The sequence below is a fragment of the Ochotona curzoniae genome, unplaced genomic scaffold (genome assembly GCF_017591425.1).
Source record: "Ochotona curzoniae isolate NIBS_2020 unplaced genomic scaffold, NIBS_Ocur_1.0 contig_3520, whole genome shotgun sequence".
In the NCBI taxonomy this organism is placed as follows: domain Eukaryota; kingdom Metazoa; phylum Chordata; class Mammalia; order Lagomorpha; family Ochotonidae; genus Ochotona; species Ochotona curzoniae.
In genome coordinates this window covers 21,817,362-21,835,549 of record NW_024465894.1, presented here as the reverse complement: position 1 = coordinate 21,835,549, position 18,188 = coordinate 21,817,362, and the positions used below count along the sequence as shown (strand labels likewise).

General features: G+C 48.7%; 1 protein-coding gene and 1 non-coding gene across 2 annotated transcripts; both read right to left on the bottom strand.

Moving 5' to 3' along the window:
* Positions 1-268: 268 nt before the first annotated feature.
* On the bottom strand, positions 269-18,125 carry SNX5 (sorting nexin 5). The gene is made up of 14 exons (XM_040981805.1): positions 17,997-18,125; positions 17,683-17,765; positions 10,322-10,426; positions 9,771-9,881; positions 8,786-8,907; positions 7,747-7,870; positions 6,748-6,843; positions 5,721-5,826; positions 5,559-5,634; positions 4,871-4,910; positions 4,697-4,783; positions 3,782-3,941; positions 1,864-1,949; positions 269-996 (listed from the first exon to the last, which is right to left on the bottom strand). Exons 2-14 carry the CDS (start codon positions 17,731-17,733, stop codon positions 946-948), a joined length of 1,215 nt encoding a protein of 404 aa, XP_040837739.1. The 5' UTR covers positions 17,734-17,765; positions 17,997-18,125; the 3' UTR covers positions 269-945.
* Positions 14,103-14,335, bottom strand: LOC121157553. The gene has a single exon (XR_005884073.1). It is a non-coding gene; the product is annotated as a small nucleolar RNA SNORD17 (small nucleolar RNA).
* Positions 18,126-18,188: the final 63 nt, after the last annotated feature.

Genomic DNA, 18,188 nt, shown 5'->3' with positions numbered 1-18,188 from the left:
GTCTGCCTTTCAGGTACATGTTTCCAAAGTAAGGAGGAGGGTTGGGTGTAACAACTTATTTCTAGTTAATACACAGGAGCTTAGTTATTCCCAAAGACACGCCCCAGGACCTGACATGCAGAATCGAATCAGGAGTAATCAAGGACAGCCATACTCCCCCAGGCCAACTCGGACAAGAACAGGAGCTCACAGGACACTGGGCCAAAGACATCCTCAGCTGTCACTGCCTTCCTTGCTTTATAGTGCACAGAGACACCCCACACAGGAACACAGTCTCTTACGTATGCTTTATTGAAGACCAAGCCCACCCGCGCCCCCAGCATGGCAGGCAGGGAGCTCCCATCTTCTTGTAGCCACATTTGTCGCCGTGCGTACCCAAGGACACATTTCCCCTTAGGTATTTCAAATCTCAACTACAAAAATGGAGCTGCAAGGGGAATACAAAGATTTATCCGAGACTGTTCTAGTACAAACACTCTGGATGACTAAAGAACCATGAGGGACAGAGAATAATGTAGTACAACAATGGAATGTCTGTTACCTACTTGTGTAACGGCGCCTTGCTGACTAGGTTGGTGTGTGAGGACCCGAGCACGTGGACCTCAAGAGCACGTGCCGGCGATTGCCTGCATTTGTTTCCAGAAGGCACATGTCTCCTACACCCTCTTGTAACAAATGACAAAACTACAGAAGAATCCAGTACTTAGACCTACCCACTTTGAGGTATTGATGCATAAGGAAGAGATTAGTTATGTCCCAATAGCATGCAATAGAAATATCTTAAACCAACATGGTTTAAGTGTTAAGATTTTTAGAAATCAAAAATATTTCACATAATTTTTTTTTAACTAAAGTCAAGGTTAATAAATCTTCCATGGTAATGATTAAGTGCAAGTGATGCTGGTTTTCTTCACATTCATTTCCTTCCTTCAGAGGAAGGGTAGATCAGTTGTTCTTGAACAAGTCTATGCAGCTCTGCAAAAGGGAGACGTTGTTCTGGAAAACATCAAAAAGCCAGTCTTCAGCTTTGCTGTACAGTGACACACAAACCCAGACACAGCTGCACCCACAAGGCTCAGCACCAGCAAAGCCAAGTTCCTTCATTAATAACTAATGAAGTTCCAACACTAGAGCCACAGCAGCCAGAAGTCCCCATCAACAGGCTCAGCACCTCTGATGTATACCCATCAACTAGCAGACACAATCAAGCCAATTCTGCTTACTCTCATTCCTTAAATTTCAACATAAATGCAACATAAGTTCTATGAAGTTGATGGATTTGGAAAAGCTAGATTAAAAGCTGCTAAAAATTAGCTGCTGGTGGGACTGGCACTGCGTGGCAGCATGTTAAGCTGTTGCCTGTGACCCGGACATCCCTGAGTGCCAGTGATTGAGTTCTGGTTGTTCCTTCTGCTCCAGCTCCCCAATGAGCTGGGAAACCATGGAAGATTGCTCAAGCACCAGCTTGCCCTGCCAACCAAGTGGGAGACGCAGGGATGAGCCCCTGGAGCTGAAGATCTATCTGCCTCCAGAGAGAACCACCGCAGCACAAAAGTGCAGGAAGCCCGGAGAAGAAGCGCTCTCCACCATCTGCATGCTGAATGGAGTCAGACACACAATGCACAAAACCAGTCTCACTTTCTAGACCAAATGGAGTATCACAAGCCACTCCGTAAACTAGAAGGTAGCTGCTTCCGTCTCCAGGGGTTCACCGCTGAGACCCCCACACAGGCCTCTGCAGTGGCTGCCTGGGAGCTGGGAGGAGAGGCAGGCAGCTCCAGGATGCTCGTCTATAGGCAATGCTGGATGGTAAATAATTCTTAAAACCCTAAAAAAGTTACTGACTTGAAAGAAATTACTTACCCTGGCATGCTTTATTTCCAGTTCAGACATTTCAATTAGATTCTTTCTAAATGCGGCCACTCTCTTCCGCTTGAAATTTACCAGTTCTACAGGAAGAAGAGGTAAGAGGTTAAGTTTACAAAGCCAAGGAAAGTTACTAACCCCCACACTGTTTTATCTCTGTAAGCGGCAGCATGGAGCAGGGACACCTGTGAAAGGGCATCTGGCATGCCTTTCAGTGGAGACAAGCACCCAGTAACACAAACATTGAGTTAGGGGGAGCAGACCTCAGGGGCCCTTGTGAGCCTCAGCTGTGTGGAGGTGGTGGACAACCAGGCTAATGACACCAACATCTTTGAAAACGTGAAAACTCATCTCAGGCTAGGTGCAAATCAACAACGAGTCCATGTAAAACAATAGCGCTGCCCACTAGAGAAATGCAAATTAAACCCACCATACCCTACACCGGAAGAAAGACAGGTGTGATTAAGCATGTGAAATTGAAGCACAGGGAAGGAACCCTTGCCACAGATGCTAGAATACTGTAATTGCAGCCATTGTAGAAAATAAACATTAAAAACAGTTAATGGGCTGGTGCAGTGGTGTAGCAAACAAACCCTTCCCCTGCAGTGCCAGCAAAACCAGGAATGCCAGTTTGAATGCCAGCAGAGGAGCATCACGGCTTGGGACCCTGCACCAAGATGGGAGAGCCCAGAGAAGCCCAGACCTGGCTGTTGTGGCCATTTGAGGAGTGAAACAGCACATGTAAGGCATCTCTCCTTTGTGATCATCTTCAAATTAAAAAAAGGGCACACACCCAGCTAGTAAGTGGTCTAAGGAGTTCACAGAAAACGGAACTGAAACTTTATTTTGGTGTGAAGTCAGTTCCTTCTTAGTATTTTTCCATGAACTTTTGGAGAACTCGTAATCTGTCCAAAGGAAATACCATCACTATAACCACCATGCAGAAGGGCCATCTGCACTCCTTTTAGCAGCAGCACTTTTCCAGCTGGTGCTGGAAGTCTCAGCAGACCGCCTCTGCCCTAGAGCCTCATTAAAGGTAACTGAGGCAAGCGTGTGTGTGAGATGCAGCATTTCTGAAGCAGGTTCCCCCCCCACCACACCTTCCTGCTAATGGCTCGCTCCCTGCCAGACTGCACTGCCAGCTCGGCCTAGTCCAGCCACAGCTGTTGCATGCACTTGGGGAGACCCCCTTTTTCTGACACCAATTCATTTGTCTCCTGTGACACTTGCCCTCACCACCGCAGATAGATCCTAGAATAACCTTCCTATCTCTATCTTGTATAAAACAGAGCGTTTTTTTTTTTTTTTTTGCGTTTTTATCACACTCTGATAGTAATTAACTGTACTATAAGACTTACTTAACAGCTTGGGATTTTTCACTTCAATGGCTTTCAATCATGCATTTCATAAATGTAAAGAAGCAGTCCAAGATGAAGATTAAGAATCAGAGGACTGAACAAATTCATCAACTACCCTAGCCAAGATCAGCAGTAATTCAGAACTGTTGAACTATCAAAGCCTCTTGAGCAGGACCTCGGAGCGTGCCCCACAGCGAGGATCCTGGAGTGGCATTGGGTGGCTGTCTTCCATCCCAGGGTACTGAGGTGGCTGGGAGTTGGGTCTGCCTTCTCTCCTTACTCCCCTTCCCACCTACATACAGGAAGGAACAAGAGAATGTGGAAATAATGGTGTCACGCACCTTCCTGTAGCCCTTGACCCTTTGCACCCTATTCAAGTATGTGAAAAATCATCAAAAATGGAAATGGCGAGTGTGTGAGGACACATCCCAGAGCCATCCCATGTCGAGGTTTATCTGAAAGGCAGAGGGTGGATGGAAGGGTTGAAGTGGACCCTTCCATCTTGTGTAACATTGTGTGTGAAGTTACATAAGCACACAGGAACACTCTGGACCAACCTTCTTTCGCAGACTCGGACAGCTGTTCAAACTTCTGGCAGCATTCCTGCTGGTGTGCCTCAGCCAACTTAACATCCTTGCTTTTCAAGCGGGCTTTGTCCAGGGCCTTGTTGGAGTTCTCGTAGTCAATGAGGGCTTTGGTTCGCCTGTACAAGAGGTCCTGAGCAAAAATCCAACAGGACATCAGGTCTCCAAATAAAAAAAACAAAATATTACAGCTAATTCAAGACAATCCAGCAACCATGAAGCCACACTACCAGAAACACCTGAAGGCAAGAATTCTCTATACCTTGCCCCTCAGTTCTTTAAAGTTTAATTTTAAAGGCAGAAACCACTTCTTGATTCATTCCCCCAAATGACCACAATTATTACAGTAGCTGATCCCGAGCCAGGACCCTTCCTCGGGTCTCATACATACATACCCCGCTACTTTGGGATTAAAATAGTGCCCATTTGGGATGTTCACACTGCATATGGAGGATTAACTTGCAACACCACTGTGCTGGCTGGTTCCTCACGCACCCAGCAATGGCTGCTTGCCACCTGCTAAGCCTACCTCATCCCACTACACATGGCACTGCTGGTCCCTCTTCTCACGTCTTTAACATCTCAAGGATTACTTGCTTGCCACTCAGTCCTGGTTTCCCAATAACACCCTTACACCATTTGAGGGCTGCCGACACTGCAGTTCTGCCTCATGAACAATCTTGCTACAGAATTTGATGCCCTTCATCCAAACACCAGCAATTCCAAAATTAGCATTTTTCTGCACCGCACACAGCCAAGAATATCACGTCCCAAGAGGACATGTCACCTACACAGACAAGTGCCTTTGAGAGCAGACACTGCCGTATGACCACAGGGAAAGCTCCCTGGCATGGGCCCTGCCTGACCCTGGAGCAGGACTGGTCGTACCTTTGCGGCCTCTATGTTGAGCATGTAGTACCGGAGGAGCTCTGTCAGCTTCAAGTCTTCGTCGGATGACACTCGACCCTCTACTTTCTAGTTGAAAAAAAGAGTCACCATTCAAGGCACAATCTACAGATTATATAAAATATACATTTTAAAGATCTGGACCAAAAGCCTTACCCTAAGTTTTTCAAATAGTTCAGCAACCTTCAACAGGTACCTAAAAATATACACATGACTTTGGATTAAAGTCTCAAATCATCTATAGGACTGCAAACACCATCAGGCACAGTGACTCGGAGCCTTAGCCCTTTATATTTTAAGAGAACTGTCCAAGTAATACACCCATTCAGTTGGTCCCAAATGGTGGAACAGCTCCAAAAACATGCACAGCACAGCACTGGGCGGCCTCAGGGACCCATAGCACCTCAACTGCAGCTCTCGCCCTATGTCCACCATGGCTCTCAAGCCACCAAGCCACTGCTAACCAAAGTTAAGTCTAATGAGCAGTCAGTACCATGGCTCTGCCATTAGCCCTGACATGCTGAATCACATGTTAACTATGCCAAAGTAACAGAGTACGTTGTCATGGAAAGCGCAATTCCTACACAGGAACCTAATCCACCAGAACCAAGAGATGGGCATATCCCGCTGCCAGGGCTTTGACCTCGGCTCCAGGTGTCCATGTGTTCACCCTCCCGGTCTCCTCAAATTACGTTAAAGGGTGTCCACATACAGAGGATGAGTGCTCTGACTGGAGACAACTCGTGATTATCAACAGGCATTCCAGGTCAGAACTGAGCCTGGGTAATCATGCAGTCTCCTCTCCATCAGGGTGTACGAGGAAATGCTTTCCCAACAAACTTACTTTTTAATGACCGTGGGCTCTTCCAAAGCCAGGCTGTGCAGGCAGGCTGCAGTGTGGATATAGTCATCTGCCACATCTGCAGAAACAAGGACAGCCCTTTGCCATGGGCACAGCGAGGACCACCAGCAAAGTGCTCAGTGGCTAGCAGGGCACTCTACTCACTTTTATGAGATCTGGTCATTCTGTCAGCTTTTCCACAGGAATCCTTGATTCTATTGTAATAGTTAATGAGGAAGGTCTTCTCTTGCTCAAAGAAGTCATCTACCTCCTAAAGGGGGGGGAAATTAAAGGAAGCAGAAACTAAGATCTGGGAAATATCATAGCAAATAAGCTTACAGACCCAAAAATTATCCCTTTGTAAGACAATACCCTTATGCCCCAGGCTGGCAGAAAGCAACACAGCCAGCCATTCTGAAGAGCACCCCAACAATCATTCAACTCACCCTACGAGCCAGCCATTCCGCCGGGTGGTTCTACCAAGTAGGTGGTATCCCTGTACCTGTTCAATCTATTATGTTTTAAAATTGGAAAACATCATTGCCCATGGACAGGGATACCAAATACCCTGCAACACACGGGCAATCCCAAATCACTTAAGCTGCACCAAGAGCTCCCAAATCTCATCTCTGCCTACAGGTTGTCTGGGCTCCGTATTCAGAACCTGCAGTGGCCAAGCTGGACAACGCACAGTGAGTTACAAGGAAGGAGGCTCAGTGGTAAGACAGCAGTTGGGACACATGGGGTGGTTCCCGCAGTGAAAGTTGCAGTGACTGGTATCTGCCACCCATGTGAGACCTGGATTGAGTCCTGAAGTCCTGCCTTTGACCTAACCAGTCCCAGACACTACAGGCATTTAGGGAGAAGACTGGTGGATGAAACTCTCCACACACTCTCATACTGCGCGTGTACACACACACACACACGCACACACACACACACACACGGAAAGTCCTGCTTCCAGGCTGCCCACATTGTCTGTTGCACACCACGGCCAAGCACGAAAGCAGATCCTGTGAGGCTGAGTGGACTCCTCTAATAGCAGTTTGAGAAAATGAAGCAAGCAAGGATAAAAATATATATATATATATACTCTTTTTACACTAATACTATTCGTGTCACAGAATCCAACAGAATTAAAAGTCACCTCTTCACATAAAACACTGTTTTGGAACACATGAAAACTACTGACCTTAACTCCAGAAAACAGGACTTCATCAGCGCTTTTCACCACACTTTTGAAAAAGCCACCAAACATCTCTTTGGTATTTTTCCGCCTGACACTTAGCTAAAGGAAAAAAACAAACAAAAACCCCCACTTAATAATAGATATTTCTCTAGATTCTCAGAATATCAGTACAAGCAATACCTCTTATACGGACACATGTATAAAGTGCCTTTAATTCTGTCTTCACCAAGTGTAAAATATCAAATACACAGCTAAAGCTGACAGGCTATCATTTCCAAAGGGTCACCTCAGACACTGCGAAAAACCATCTAAGCTGAGGTTTTGTGTTCTTAAAGTCTTTGGAGAACGGACCGGCACGTTAGCATAATGGTTAAGGTCCTCGCCTTGAACGCACCATGATCCCATGTGGGCGACGGTTCTAATCCCATCCAACTCCCTGCTTGTGGCCTGGGAAAGCAGTGGAGGATGGCCCAAAGCTTTGGGACCCTGCACCCACATGGGAGATCCGGAAAGAAGTTCCCTACTCCTGGCTTCAGATCGGCGCTGCACTGGCCGTTGCGGTCACTTGGGGAGTGAGTCATCAGACAGAAAATCTTCTCTGTCTTTCCTCCTCTCTGTACGTCTGCCTTTCCAATAAAATAAATAAATGTTTTAAAAAAAAAATCTTTGGGAGAATTGCATCAGGTAATTGTATAATTGGAATGTGTGTCCTATTTACACCATTTCTAATTAAAGGCATGGCTCCAGGAAAAATAGTGTGAATTGGACACTCCTTTCTCCACACGGTAGGAGCAGAAAACCAATGTACGTTCCCTCTGACATTACCAAACTTAACTGAGCAAAGCGGAGTGCAAACTAATTGGGAGAACAAAAGGTTAAATTTTTCTTCAAGTGACATATAATGGATAAGACATTTCTGTTGTGTTGAAAAGAAGTGTTATCTTTAAAGTACAGTTTTAACATTTTTAACTGGATCTTGGAAATGGAATGAAAAGGCCTTACATCCTGATCATATTCCAGGAAAACATGAAAGTTGCGATCTTTACTGAGCACAGGATGAGAAGAAAGTCGTTGGAGAAAGACTTCATGAGAGGACACAGTCTTCTTAAAGACAGCGAGATACTCACTGCAAAGAGACGTGCACACAGCTTTCAGTCGGCATGGCGGGACTGTCGGGTGGAATTACCATTAAGTAAAGACTACAGCGCTGTGGGTAGCTTGGTATCTAGTCAGGTATCAGGTAACTGCACTGTGGGAACGTGTGTGAAAGCAGAGCTGCAGCTGCCCAGAGCAGATCAAGGTGGCTAACTCCATGCAACACTGCTGTTACGCGGTGTTCTCAGAACATTCCTCCAGTCACGCACAGCACAAATCCAACAGCTGGTAGAAACTAGCTCTGCTCCGCTGGCTCACGCTGAGCCTGCAAGTGTGTGTGTGTGGAATGGTTCTGTAGGGAGGGTGTGAACACCACCACTGATAACACAGCCAAGGCAGGGCTGCAGAGGGACTCCACAGGGAATCCAGCCCAACTCTGACTCATCGGGAAAGATGACGAGATGAGTCAAGAAGCCCAAGGATCTTCTTAGAAAGTTACTACTGTGAACCATGGTGTGCCTAGGCCCTTTCAGATCTTATGTTACATGGTTTGAAATCACATTTGGCTTGTTTTAAAGACGGATCTAAGTAGTAGTTCAAGAACTCAACTGACACAGAATCAATTGCTGTTCTGGTCCCAGGTCTCCTTAAAGCAGCCCTGTGGTTATCTAAACACTCCTGATAGCACTCAGTGTAACCCAGCTTGCTCCTCCAGCACCCCATCTACACCAGTGGCAGCCTGAAAAATTCCTTAGCAAACTTTCTTCCTCCTCCACCCCCCAACCGAGATGACCCTGTTTTAAGGTACCTTCCAGGAAGGGAAGTACACAGCCAGCCTCCCCTGCGCCACAGCCTCCCAAGTAAAGATTGCCCCTGGGTGCAGACCCTGCAGCACAGCCAAGGGCTAAGCTCCGTACACAGCACCACTTCGAGAAAACCTACTTACGCCTCTAGTTCTTGCTTCATTTTAGCAAATTCTTCTTTGGTCATAGAACCTTCACCCTCTCCTAGCTTTTGCATCTTCTCTCGCGGTCCATCAAAGTCTGGTTTGGTGGGTGCAGGTGGGATCTATAATAGAGACAGGAAACACATCAACACCCTGTCAGCAGGTTCCCAAAGCCGCTGCTGCTTCTCTTTACCCATTCCTTCTGGCCATTGAAAAGGCAGTGACCCCACCATGTGTTCACTTTACCCATCAAGAGGTTTCTCAAATTCTAAAGGACTATCAAGGTAGTCTAGTGTGGAATGGAAGCCATTCAGAAACACAAGCTTCGGTGTAGGTTAGCTACTAAAAAGTCATCCAGGTAGATGATTCAGTGTGTATCAAGACACATTTAAATTTCATTGAAAGCCTTGGTCCTAACGCCAAGAACTCTCAAGTCTCTCTTACCACTGAGGAACTTCTGACAAGCCTCATCCTTATCACCAAAGAGACCGGCACAGTAGCTTAGTGGCTAAAATCCTTGCCTGCATGTGCCAGGATCCCATATGGGCACTTATTTATGTCTTGGAAGCTCCACTCCTCCTCCAGCTCCCTGCTTGTGGCCTGGGAAAGCAGTGGAGCATGACAGCCCAAAGCCTTCAACCCTAAAAGAACCTCCTGGCTTCGGATCAGCTCAGCTCTGGCCATTGCAACCACTTGGGGAGTGAAATAACAGACAGAAGATCTTCCTCTCTGTATATCTGCATCCAGTAAAATAAAACCTTTAAAGTCACAAGCCTGAGAGGAACCAACTTAGGAACAGGTCAAGATTTCAGGTGTTCCTCTTCTGGTGCTTGTATACACAGCAAGCACACACGGCGGCTTCACAGCTCCTCAGCCCAGGCGCACTCTGCCAGTGAAGAACTAACCAGTACCCTAGTGAGCAGATACTTTCAGCAAACCACTAAAACGAAACTCGCTGTTGTCTCATCTTCTAGAAGACACTCACAATAAGCCCCGCGTACTCTGCTGTCTCACTAAGTGTGTCATGAAGCCACACAAAATCTTCATGCTGTCTTGTAACAGAAAACTCCGGGCTCTGAAATGTTGGCAGTGTGGTCTGCAAAGAAAGTGAGAAAAATAATTAAGTCACTGCTAAGACTCAACCTCATTTTTACCACATTTTTCTAATGCCTGCAGTGACTGCTCAAACATGCAAGAATCAACCAGCACAGTGCCTCATTTGTTTATTTGCAGTTCAAAGCAGGTAAAGAATCATGTTGCCTGCTTGACAAGTGAGGTGCGGCCAGATCGGAGGCAGCAGTCGTGTGAGAGACAATTTTCCAAACTTCTCAAGTGTGTGAAGACGGACACTTTCCTTAGATCAAACAAAAGCCAGAGCAGGGCTATAGGGAGGGGCTCGGCGTCCCTCAGCCTGATGGGCTCCTGCAGGAGTGGAGCCCAGGGCACACAGGCAGTGTCCTGAGTGCCAGGGCTGCCGTGCAGCACAAGGATCCAACGCTTACTGCAAGTACAGCCAGGAAGGCCCCTGCCACTCACCTTGGTGTGCACTGTGAATTTGACCTTATCTCTCTCGCTGAGCGCGTCAGGTATGTCAATCTGAAGGGAGGGGTCCACATTCAGGTCCACAGACACTGATCTCAGCTGAAACAGTTTATGAGCATTAGTGACCAATGTCTCAGCCCCTTCAAAAACAGGAAACTATTTAAAAGTGCCAATCCAAGGCAAAGGAACCACCTGTCATGAAGACTGTCTATCACACACTTTACGCAGTTGTGTGTCAGAGTGGTTGGCCACCCACATGGTGTGCAGGCTGCTGGAGTCCCCACCCCAAGGCATCAGGGACAGACCCAGACAAGAGTTGAAGGGTCTGGCTCTTGACACTCAATAGGAGATCTGAATGCAGCCCCTAGATTCTGGCTCTATTCTGACTGAACATCAGCCTCTTTAAAAATCTTGGACTGGAGGGTAAGAGGGATTAACTAAATCCTACCAATAACTGAACAAGGTGAGACTGGCAGAGAGGAGTCACCTGCTGTGGCATGTGTGTGAAGATCTAGGGAAGGACTCCAGTCAACTTGGGGACTGTTCCAGACAACTTTAGAGCTGGCCAAGAAGGCAACTTCCAGCACTAACCAAGGCAGAACCGCACTGTGGCTACAGATGACCAGTGACAGCGACCGTCTTGGACACAAGTCAATGTGTGATGGCTCAGTGGCCTAATCCTTGTATTTCATGTGCCTGGATCCCATACAGGCACCAGTTCGCATCCCAGCTGCTCCACTTCCTATCCAGCTCCCTGCTTGTGGGAAAGCAGTGGAGGACAGCCCACAGCCTTGGGACCCTGCACCTGTGTGGGAGACCAGAGGCCCTGGCACTCTGAGAACCAGAGAGATATTTCTGTGTCTCCTTCTCTCTGTAAATTTGCCTTGCCAGAAAAAATAAATCAGAAAAAAAAAACTATGATCTAGAAAACTCCATTTTCCAGTTATACTGGGCCATTAAGGAAAGTGGTTAGAACAGTTTAAATTTTAAACACAAGGTAGTGCTGAAACAAAATTGGATTACTGAACAATCTTTCCGAATTCCATTTTTTCCCACAATAAAGCAGAAAACACATTAATCTAAGATGAATTTTCTTTCTTCAGTAAAACTCTGTGAACAATGGCCTTCCTCAGGGAAACCTCCAAGTTCTAATTAAAGTCTGCTATTAGTAAAACCACAAGATCCTTCGTGCCTGCATAGGAATATACTTGACACTTCAACTTCGCAGTAGCTCCTACAGACTCTGCTGTTTGGCTTACTTTTCCCTAGTCTACCTATGACCTACAGTCATCAAGCCTCGAGGTTGGGCCCGGAGTGGTGGCCTGGCGGTTAAAGTCCTCGCCTTGGATGCAGTGGTTCTAATCCCGGCAGCTCCACTTCCCATCCAGCTCCCTGCTTGTGGCCTGGGAAAGCAGTCAAGGACAGCCCAAGGCCCTGGGGCCCTGCACCCGCGTGGGTGAGGTTCCTGGCTCCTGGCTTCGGATCAGGGCAGCATCGGCCATTGTGGTTACTTGGGGAGTGAATCATTGGACAGAAGCTCTTCCTCTGTCTCTCCTCCTCTTTGTATGTCTGACTTGGCAATAAAAAATAATCTTAAAAAAAACAAAAGCCTCAAGGTCAGGGCCCTGTACTTCAGACACAAACTTTCTTCTTTCTGCTAAGCTACCCCTGGGCACACAAACCATTCAAAAATACCAGGATGTAAGCCAAAGTGAATCCACAACTGCCACTTCCCCAATTTTTTAAAAAAAGGTGTGGCTGGGGTGAGGGGCCCCCTCAGGAAAGCAATGAGCCCAGTCTAAGAGTAGCACTGAAGGCTTGTGGATGGAGACAGGGCAGCCCTCACGGTTTCTCCAGAACTCAGCAATTCCATTTCCTCAAGTCACATGTCCTGGCTGACACTCTATTACAAGCTTAGCAAAGTTGCTGAGCCAGCACATACTCCACAGGAACTACTTTTTAGATTGAGGTTGAAAAGACACAAAAAGCAAGTGTTACCAAGCAAACAGTACTCCTTCCAAGTATCAGGCACAGCTACAAAGAACTTTGTAGGAGCTACTTTTTGTTCCTCTGAACTGTTATCTTCTGGTCCCCGCTCCCTGACCAGGAAGACACAAAGGAATCTAAACCCTGCAGGCTGGAGCACCCACACAGCCCCACACCCATCTCTGCCTGGCTTCATTACCCCAGAATGGGTTCAGGCAAGCCCCTCAATAAAGCTTCCAACTACCAAGCGAAACAAGCAGTGCGAGTTTGGACTGTCTAAAATATCATGACAAAATTTGAGCACCCACACTTGTTCTCTACTCCTTTGCTAAATGAACTATCTTGTACCACAGCATGTAACCTGCATGTGAGGCACACATCGCATAGACTAAAAGGCTGTGAAACCCTTTGAGCTTCTAAGTCAGCACTTAAACCCTCTCTATGGAGGCACCAAGTGGAGCGTGGGCCACAGTTCTGCATTCCTCTGGAAGCTGAGTCAAGGAAACCGACTCCTTGGATTGGGGCAGATGGCAAAACGCCACGTGGCCATTCGGGAAAAGGCAGGCACCAGAAGCAGGACTGCCCAAGGACCTGCCATTCAGCACGGGCAGTAGTCACGGGCAGCTCAGGAAGGAGTCACTTTATTTAGAGGCACTCAGTGCTTCTGGTAAGAAAGCCAGGGCAAAGATGACAGATTTGTCTATTACAAAGAGATCCTTCATGCACATGGTTCACTCCCTAAATGGCCACAACACTGGGAGGGTCAGGCCAGGCTGAACCAGGAGCCTAGGAATTCACCAGGGTTTCTGTATGTACAGGGTATCAAGTGACTGGGGAGCTCTTCCACTGCTTTTCCAGGTGTAATATTAGCAGGTAATGGGACTGGGAGTGGCAAGTGGGACTAAGACCAGTGCCCTTATGTGATGGTGGCATTGCAAGCTGTGATTTAACCTGCTGTGCCACAATATAGGCTCAAGAAAATGTGATGGGCAATATATTGCTGCCCATTTCTCCATCTGCTCAACAGCTGGGGCACCCAGCTCATTGCAGGGCTCAGAGCTACTGACCAACCAGTCTCCAAGACACCCCTGGTCCCTGAAAAATTTGAATGGCAGGCTAGTCTGACAGTCATTAAGTTTGAATATTATAGGGAAACTATGGGATATAAAGATACCTTTGATTTTCTAGTTCCCACTGCCAAAGCAAAAGAAAGGTAGCACAAGTTACATTCCTGCTTTCCCTTCAAAATGCTACTTGCAGATTTTGCTGTTATTCTTCATTCCACTGTCTATGGAGCCAGGGCCAGGGACAATCACCCAAAAACAATCCATCACCCGCGGGAGCAGAGGCCTGCCACCTGGGTCAGGACCACCCTGGCAGAGTCCACTTCAGCAGGAAATTATCATTCACACCTTGTCTGAACCTCAATGAGCAGGATACAAACTCAGACACTCTAGTACAAGCTCTGCATGTCAAAATCCACAAGACAGCACTTGGCAAGCACACTACTGCGTCACAGTATCATCGCAAGGAGTGCCGCTACTACGCCCTTCTCTCAAACCCTGCCTGCTGCCTAAATGGCTAATGAACCTGTGTCCTCTCCCAGCTTTCCCTTGCAGCCCTAGTGCGTGAAAACCACATTAACTACAATACACTGCCTTACTGGTCACCCTGCAACGTACTTTAGTTCTCGAAGACTTTTAAAAAGGACTTCCAGGACTACCAACATAGGTAACAGCAATGAACACTGCTTGAACATAAGCCTAATAAGCTAGACGGGCTGCACCCAGTGATCAGATCTTACCACTCATCTCGGTGAGATGGGCCCCGAGGGGCCTCACCCCTGCCACCACCAGCCATTCTCCCAGTAGCCCAGACCCCCCAGCAGCTGGCAGCAGAACACTGCTGGCTGCAGGGCGCCTGGAGGCCACGCAGCCCCATGCTCCTAGAACAGGAACTGAGGTTTGGAAGAAGGATGGTGCAGCGCACTCAGCGAATGGATAAACTGAATCATCATTTCACAAGGCTGCAAGCCCAGGTACTCACCAGCTGAATCTGAACATGGAACCAGATCAACCCCAAGTAACCAAGTCACAACCAAGAATCCCATCTAGCAACTAAACAAATCAGTTCACTAAAGGCCTGGGTTACACAAGGCCTTTCAAACTCCCCTCAACTCTCCCTTCAGCTTTCTATGACCAGCAGGACACACTGTGCGGTCACTCATTCGTGAGGAGGAACACTCACTTCACTTCATCATCAACCCAAGATGAACTAAAGAACTCAAGCATGGCTCATGTAGGTCAGAACTGAAACCTCCCTGGCCGCCTCGGTTTGCAACGTGAAGGCTGCTGGGTGTCTGGATTGAATGTGACCTCTCATGTCTAGATGTGAATATCCAGGAACTCCCTAGTGTCACCCACCAGCTTCCTGGCAGCCCTGATGGGAGCTGCTGTGTCTGTGCTGTACCCTACACTCTGAACAGCACACTGGCAAGCATGCTTTTTTGGACCCAGCTCTCTATGTTAACCAAAGCAGCTACCTGGGGAAAAGTCACACGTTGGTCTCTGAATCAGAAAGCAGTGGCTGAGAAAATTAAATCAACTTGCAAAGGGGAAGCACTGACCCAAGCAGCCGATTTTCTCCTGGCCTCCATCGGCAGCTTACACTTCACTACATTCATTATCTGTCCTTAAAAAGTCAGGGACAGCCCAACAAACTGTCAGCTGAAAGGCCTCTGCACTTACACTGTGTCCTCCCTGGGGACCCAGTCCAGAACAGCTGGGAAGTCCATGTGTCTGAGCTTCCCCATGAGACCCCCAGCTCAGCCTCCACTGTGATGATCTGGACCCTCAGGTGTCAACGTCCAATGCTGGTCCCTCAACACAACACCATCTCTGAACCCCCTTCTGTAGCGGAAAAGTGAATTCTACTGAAAACAGGAAACCACTCAAGCTTCAACGTTTCACTGATTTGAAAGCAAGAGTGACACACAAACACAATTTGTCTTCCATCCATTGGTTCACTCCCCAAATGGCTGCCTGTGGAGCCTGGCAGGGACAAGGCCAGGAATGGACAGGAAGCAATGGAGGGACTCCATGCCACACATTTGGTTATGGAGATGCAGGCATCCCACGCTGCAGTTTACCAGGCTGTGCCAATGCCTGTCTCAATTAAAGTAATTTCTTTATGTAAACATGTACTGTTATGTTAACGCACAGTGAAACAGGCAGTTAAGTGCCAGCATGGGAGTGCCTGTGATCAAACCCCACTTCCACCTCCCATCCGGGCTTCCAATTAATACACCCTGGAAGGCAGCAGATGGCGTTGATGGTGTTAAGTACTGGGTCCCAGATACTCACAAGGGAAACCTCGGCAGTGTTCCTAGGACTGGCTGTGGCAGGTATTGGACAGTCAAAGTGTGGAAACATGATACCTGTTACTTTGCCCTTCAGATAAATTAGCTTCTAATACAACTACCAAAGAGGTGAGTAAACTTGCAGCAAACCGGCAAAGGCTAGCCTTTGTAATGCAACTGGTACAATCACTTCACAACATCAGATCTCAAAGCCAGTACAATGGCTCAATTCATCAATCCTCCCCTTGTAAGGGCTAGGATTCCATGTGGGCATGCATGGGTTCATACCCTGGTTACTCTAACTTCCATCCAGCTCCCTGCTTGTGGCCTGGAGACTGGAGGACGGCCCAAGACTTTGGGACCAAGCAACTGGAAACAAGTTCTCTGGCTCCCGATTTTGAATCGACTGGCTCAGCTAAGCTCTGGTGGGGAGTGAACCAATGGCTGGAAAATCCAACACTACAAGACATGTGCATGCCTGTGCATACTTCACTGCAAGGGGGAAGACGTACTACACGGAAAGGCCACTCTTCCTGCTTAACAGGCTACATCAGAGGACAATCTCCTACAAAACACCATCAGTGTCAGACTGATAAGGTAGCACTCACAAATGCAGCCCTCGAGATTCTGGCTGTGCACAAGCTACTGAGGCAGAACGGAAATGTAGGCAGCCTTCTAGATAGACTGCTGGAATTTAAATTTAGAGTGCAGCAGGAAACTTCAGTCTGCAATAAATCCCATAGTACCGCTCATAGCTAACAGTTGCTTTCGTACCAGCAAACCAGGACATAGTCAATCAGGGTGAAAAGTATCCAGGCTTAGGAAGAAGTGGGCATGATCACTGCTTCCAAGCTTGCTATTTCTTTTCTAAAAAGTTTTAAAAACTCCTGCTGTGGTATCCTAGTGACTAACGTCCTCACCTTGCATGCACTGAGATCCCATGTGGGCACGGGTTCATTTCTGGACTGTTCCACTTCCCTTCTAACTCCTTGCTTGTGGCCTGAGAGAACGGCCGAAATCCCTGGGACCGTGCACCCAGTGGGAAGAAGCTCCTGGCTTCGGACTGGCTCAACTGCCGCTGTTGCAGCCACTTGGGAAGTGAACCCCTGGATGAAAGATCTTTCTCTGTATGGCCCCCTCTCTGTAAATCTGACTTTCCAGTAAAAATAGATATATAGAAAAATTTTTAACTATACTTGTAGGGCCCGGCTCAACTCCCAGCTGCCCTGCTTCCAACCAGCTCCTCGCTAACGAGTCCAAGGGAAACAAGAGGCCACAGATGATACCAACACTGAAGCCGATCCTGCAATCCATGGGGAGAGCGCTGGAGGCCACCACGTCCCTTGCCCTAACAGAAACAGCCGGCTGCGGTCGGCCCACCTGTACTCCGAACACTTTTAGGGAGAAAACCACACATACAACGTACTAGCCCAAACACCCTTTCAGGCACAAAGCTCTCCTTCAATGGCGGACACCAGGACACTGCTGCTCAAACAGCACGGCCACTCCCTTTCATCCAAACTACTCCTTCAGACGGCCCTTGGCCCTCCCACCAAGACGCCCGCGGCCTGGACGCACCAGGCATCAAATACACAAGCCCAGCTGCACTAAGCGTTCTGCGCCCCCACTGCAGGGTGCACAAGCCCCGGGAAAGAGAACCTAGGGTTTGTCAAGCTGCAAAAAAGCAGGCTTCGGCTACCTGACTTGATGGAATCTGCCAACGAGGTCGCTTCCCCACCCCGCCCCCGTGGAAGGACACTGCAAGCCGAACGGTGGTTCGTAGATTTCACGTCCCCTACCCGACCTCCCCAAAATCGAGGCACAGGTGATTACTTTGGCAGTTAAAAAATTAGTCTAACGAATCCTTGCCTGCAAAAAAATAACAGTAGGGACTGGCCCAGGGTCACTGCCCTCCCTGGGGGAACCACAGGATGTGCTCGAGGCTCGCGGGCGCCATCCGCGTCCCGCAGGACCCCCGAGGAAGAAGGCGGATCGGCGGGCGAGCCCTCACCTTGCTGCGGTCCTCGTCCTGCTGCTGCAGCAACTCGGGAACCGCGGCCATGACGACGCGGGCCTCGAGCAGGGGCCGCCAGGCTGTGCGAGGAAAGAAGAGGCTGGGCTGCCGCCGCCACCGCCGCGACCCCGCCTCCGCCGGCCTCCCGGGCCCGACGGCAGCGGAGGGAGGCCCTGTGGACTCCGCCACCATCCCAGCAGCCCCGGGAGCAGGTGCCAGGCGCGCCACGTGCTGCCCCCAGCGCGGCCTCCCCCGTCCCCGCGGCCGTCCATCTTGAAGCCGGGCAAGGAACAAGCAATGCGGGGGCCTACCCTCGCTCCGCACTACGCCGGGAGACGGCCGACCGCAGGACCGAGAGGGGCAGGCGGAGCCGCACTGACACGCTCCGAGCGAGGGGCGCCTCGAGAAAAAGACCGCGCGCGCTCGGGGCGGCCCAATTTATGACTCAGCCCGAGTCCAAGATGGCGGCGGGGGCTGGCGTCATCAAGATCTCGCGAGAGCCC

Coding starts and splice junctions, on each gene's coding strand:
- SNX5 (XM_040981805.1), bottom strand. CDS start 17,733: ATGGCCGCGGTTCCCGAGTTGCTGCAGCAGCAGGACGAGGACCGCAGC. Junction 10,427..17,682: donor AGGACGAGGACCGCAGCAAG/GTGAGGGCTCGC, acceptor AAACTGTTTCAG/CTGAGATCAGTGTCTGTGGA. Junction 5,635..5,720: donor AATGACCAGATCTCATAAAA/GTGAGTAGAGTG, acceptor TTGTTTCTGCAG/ATGTGGCAGATGACTATATC.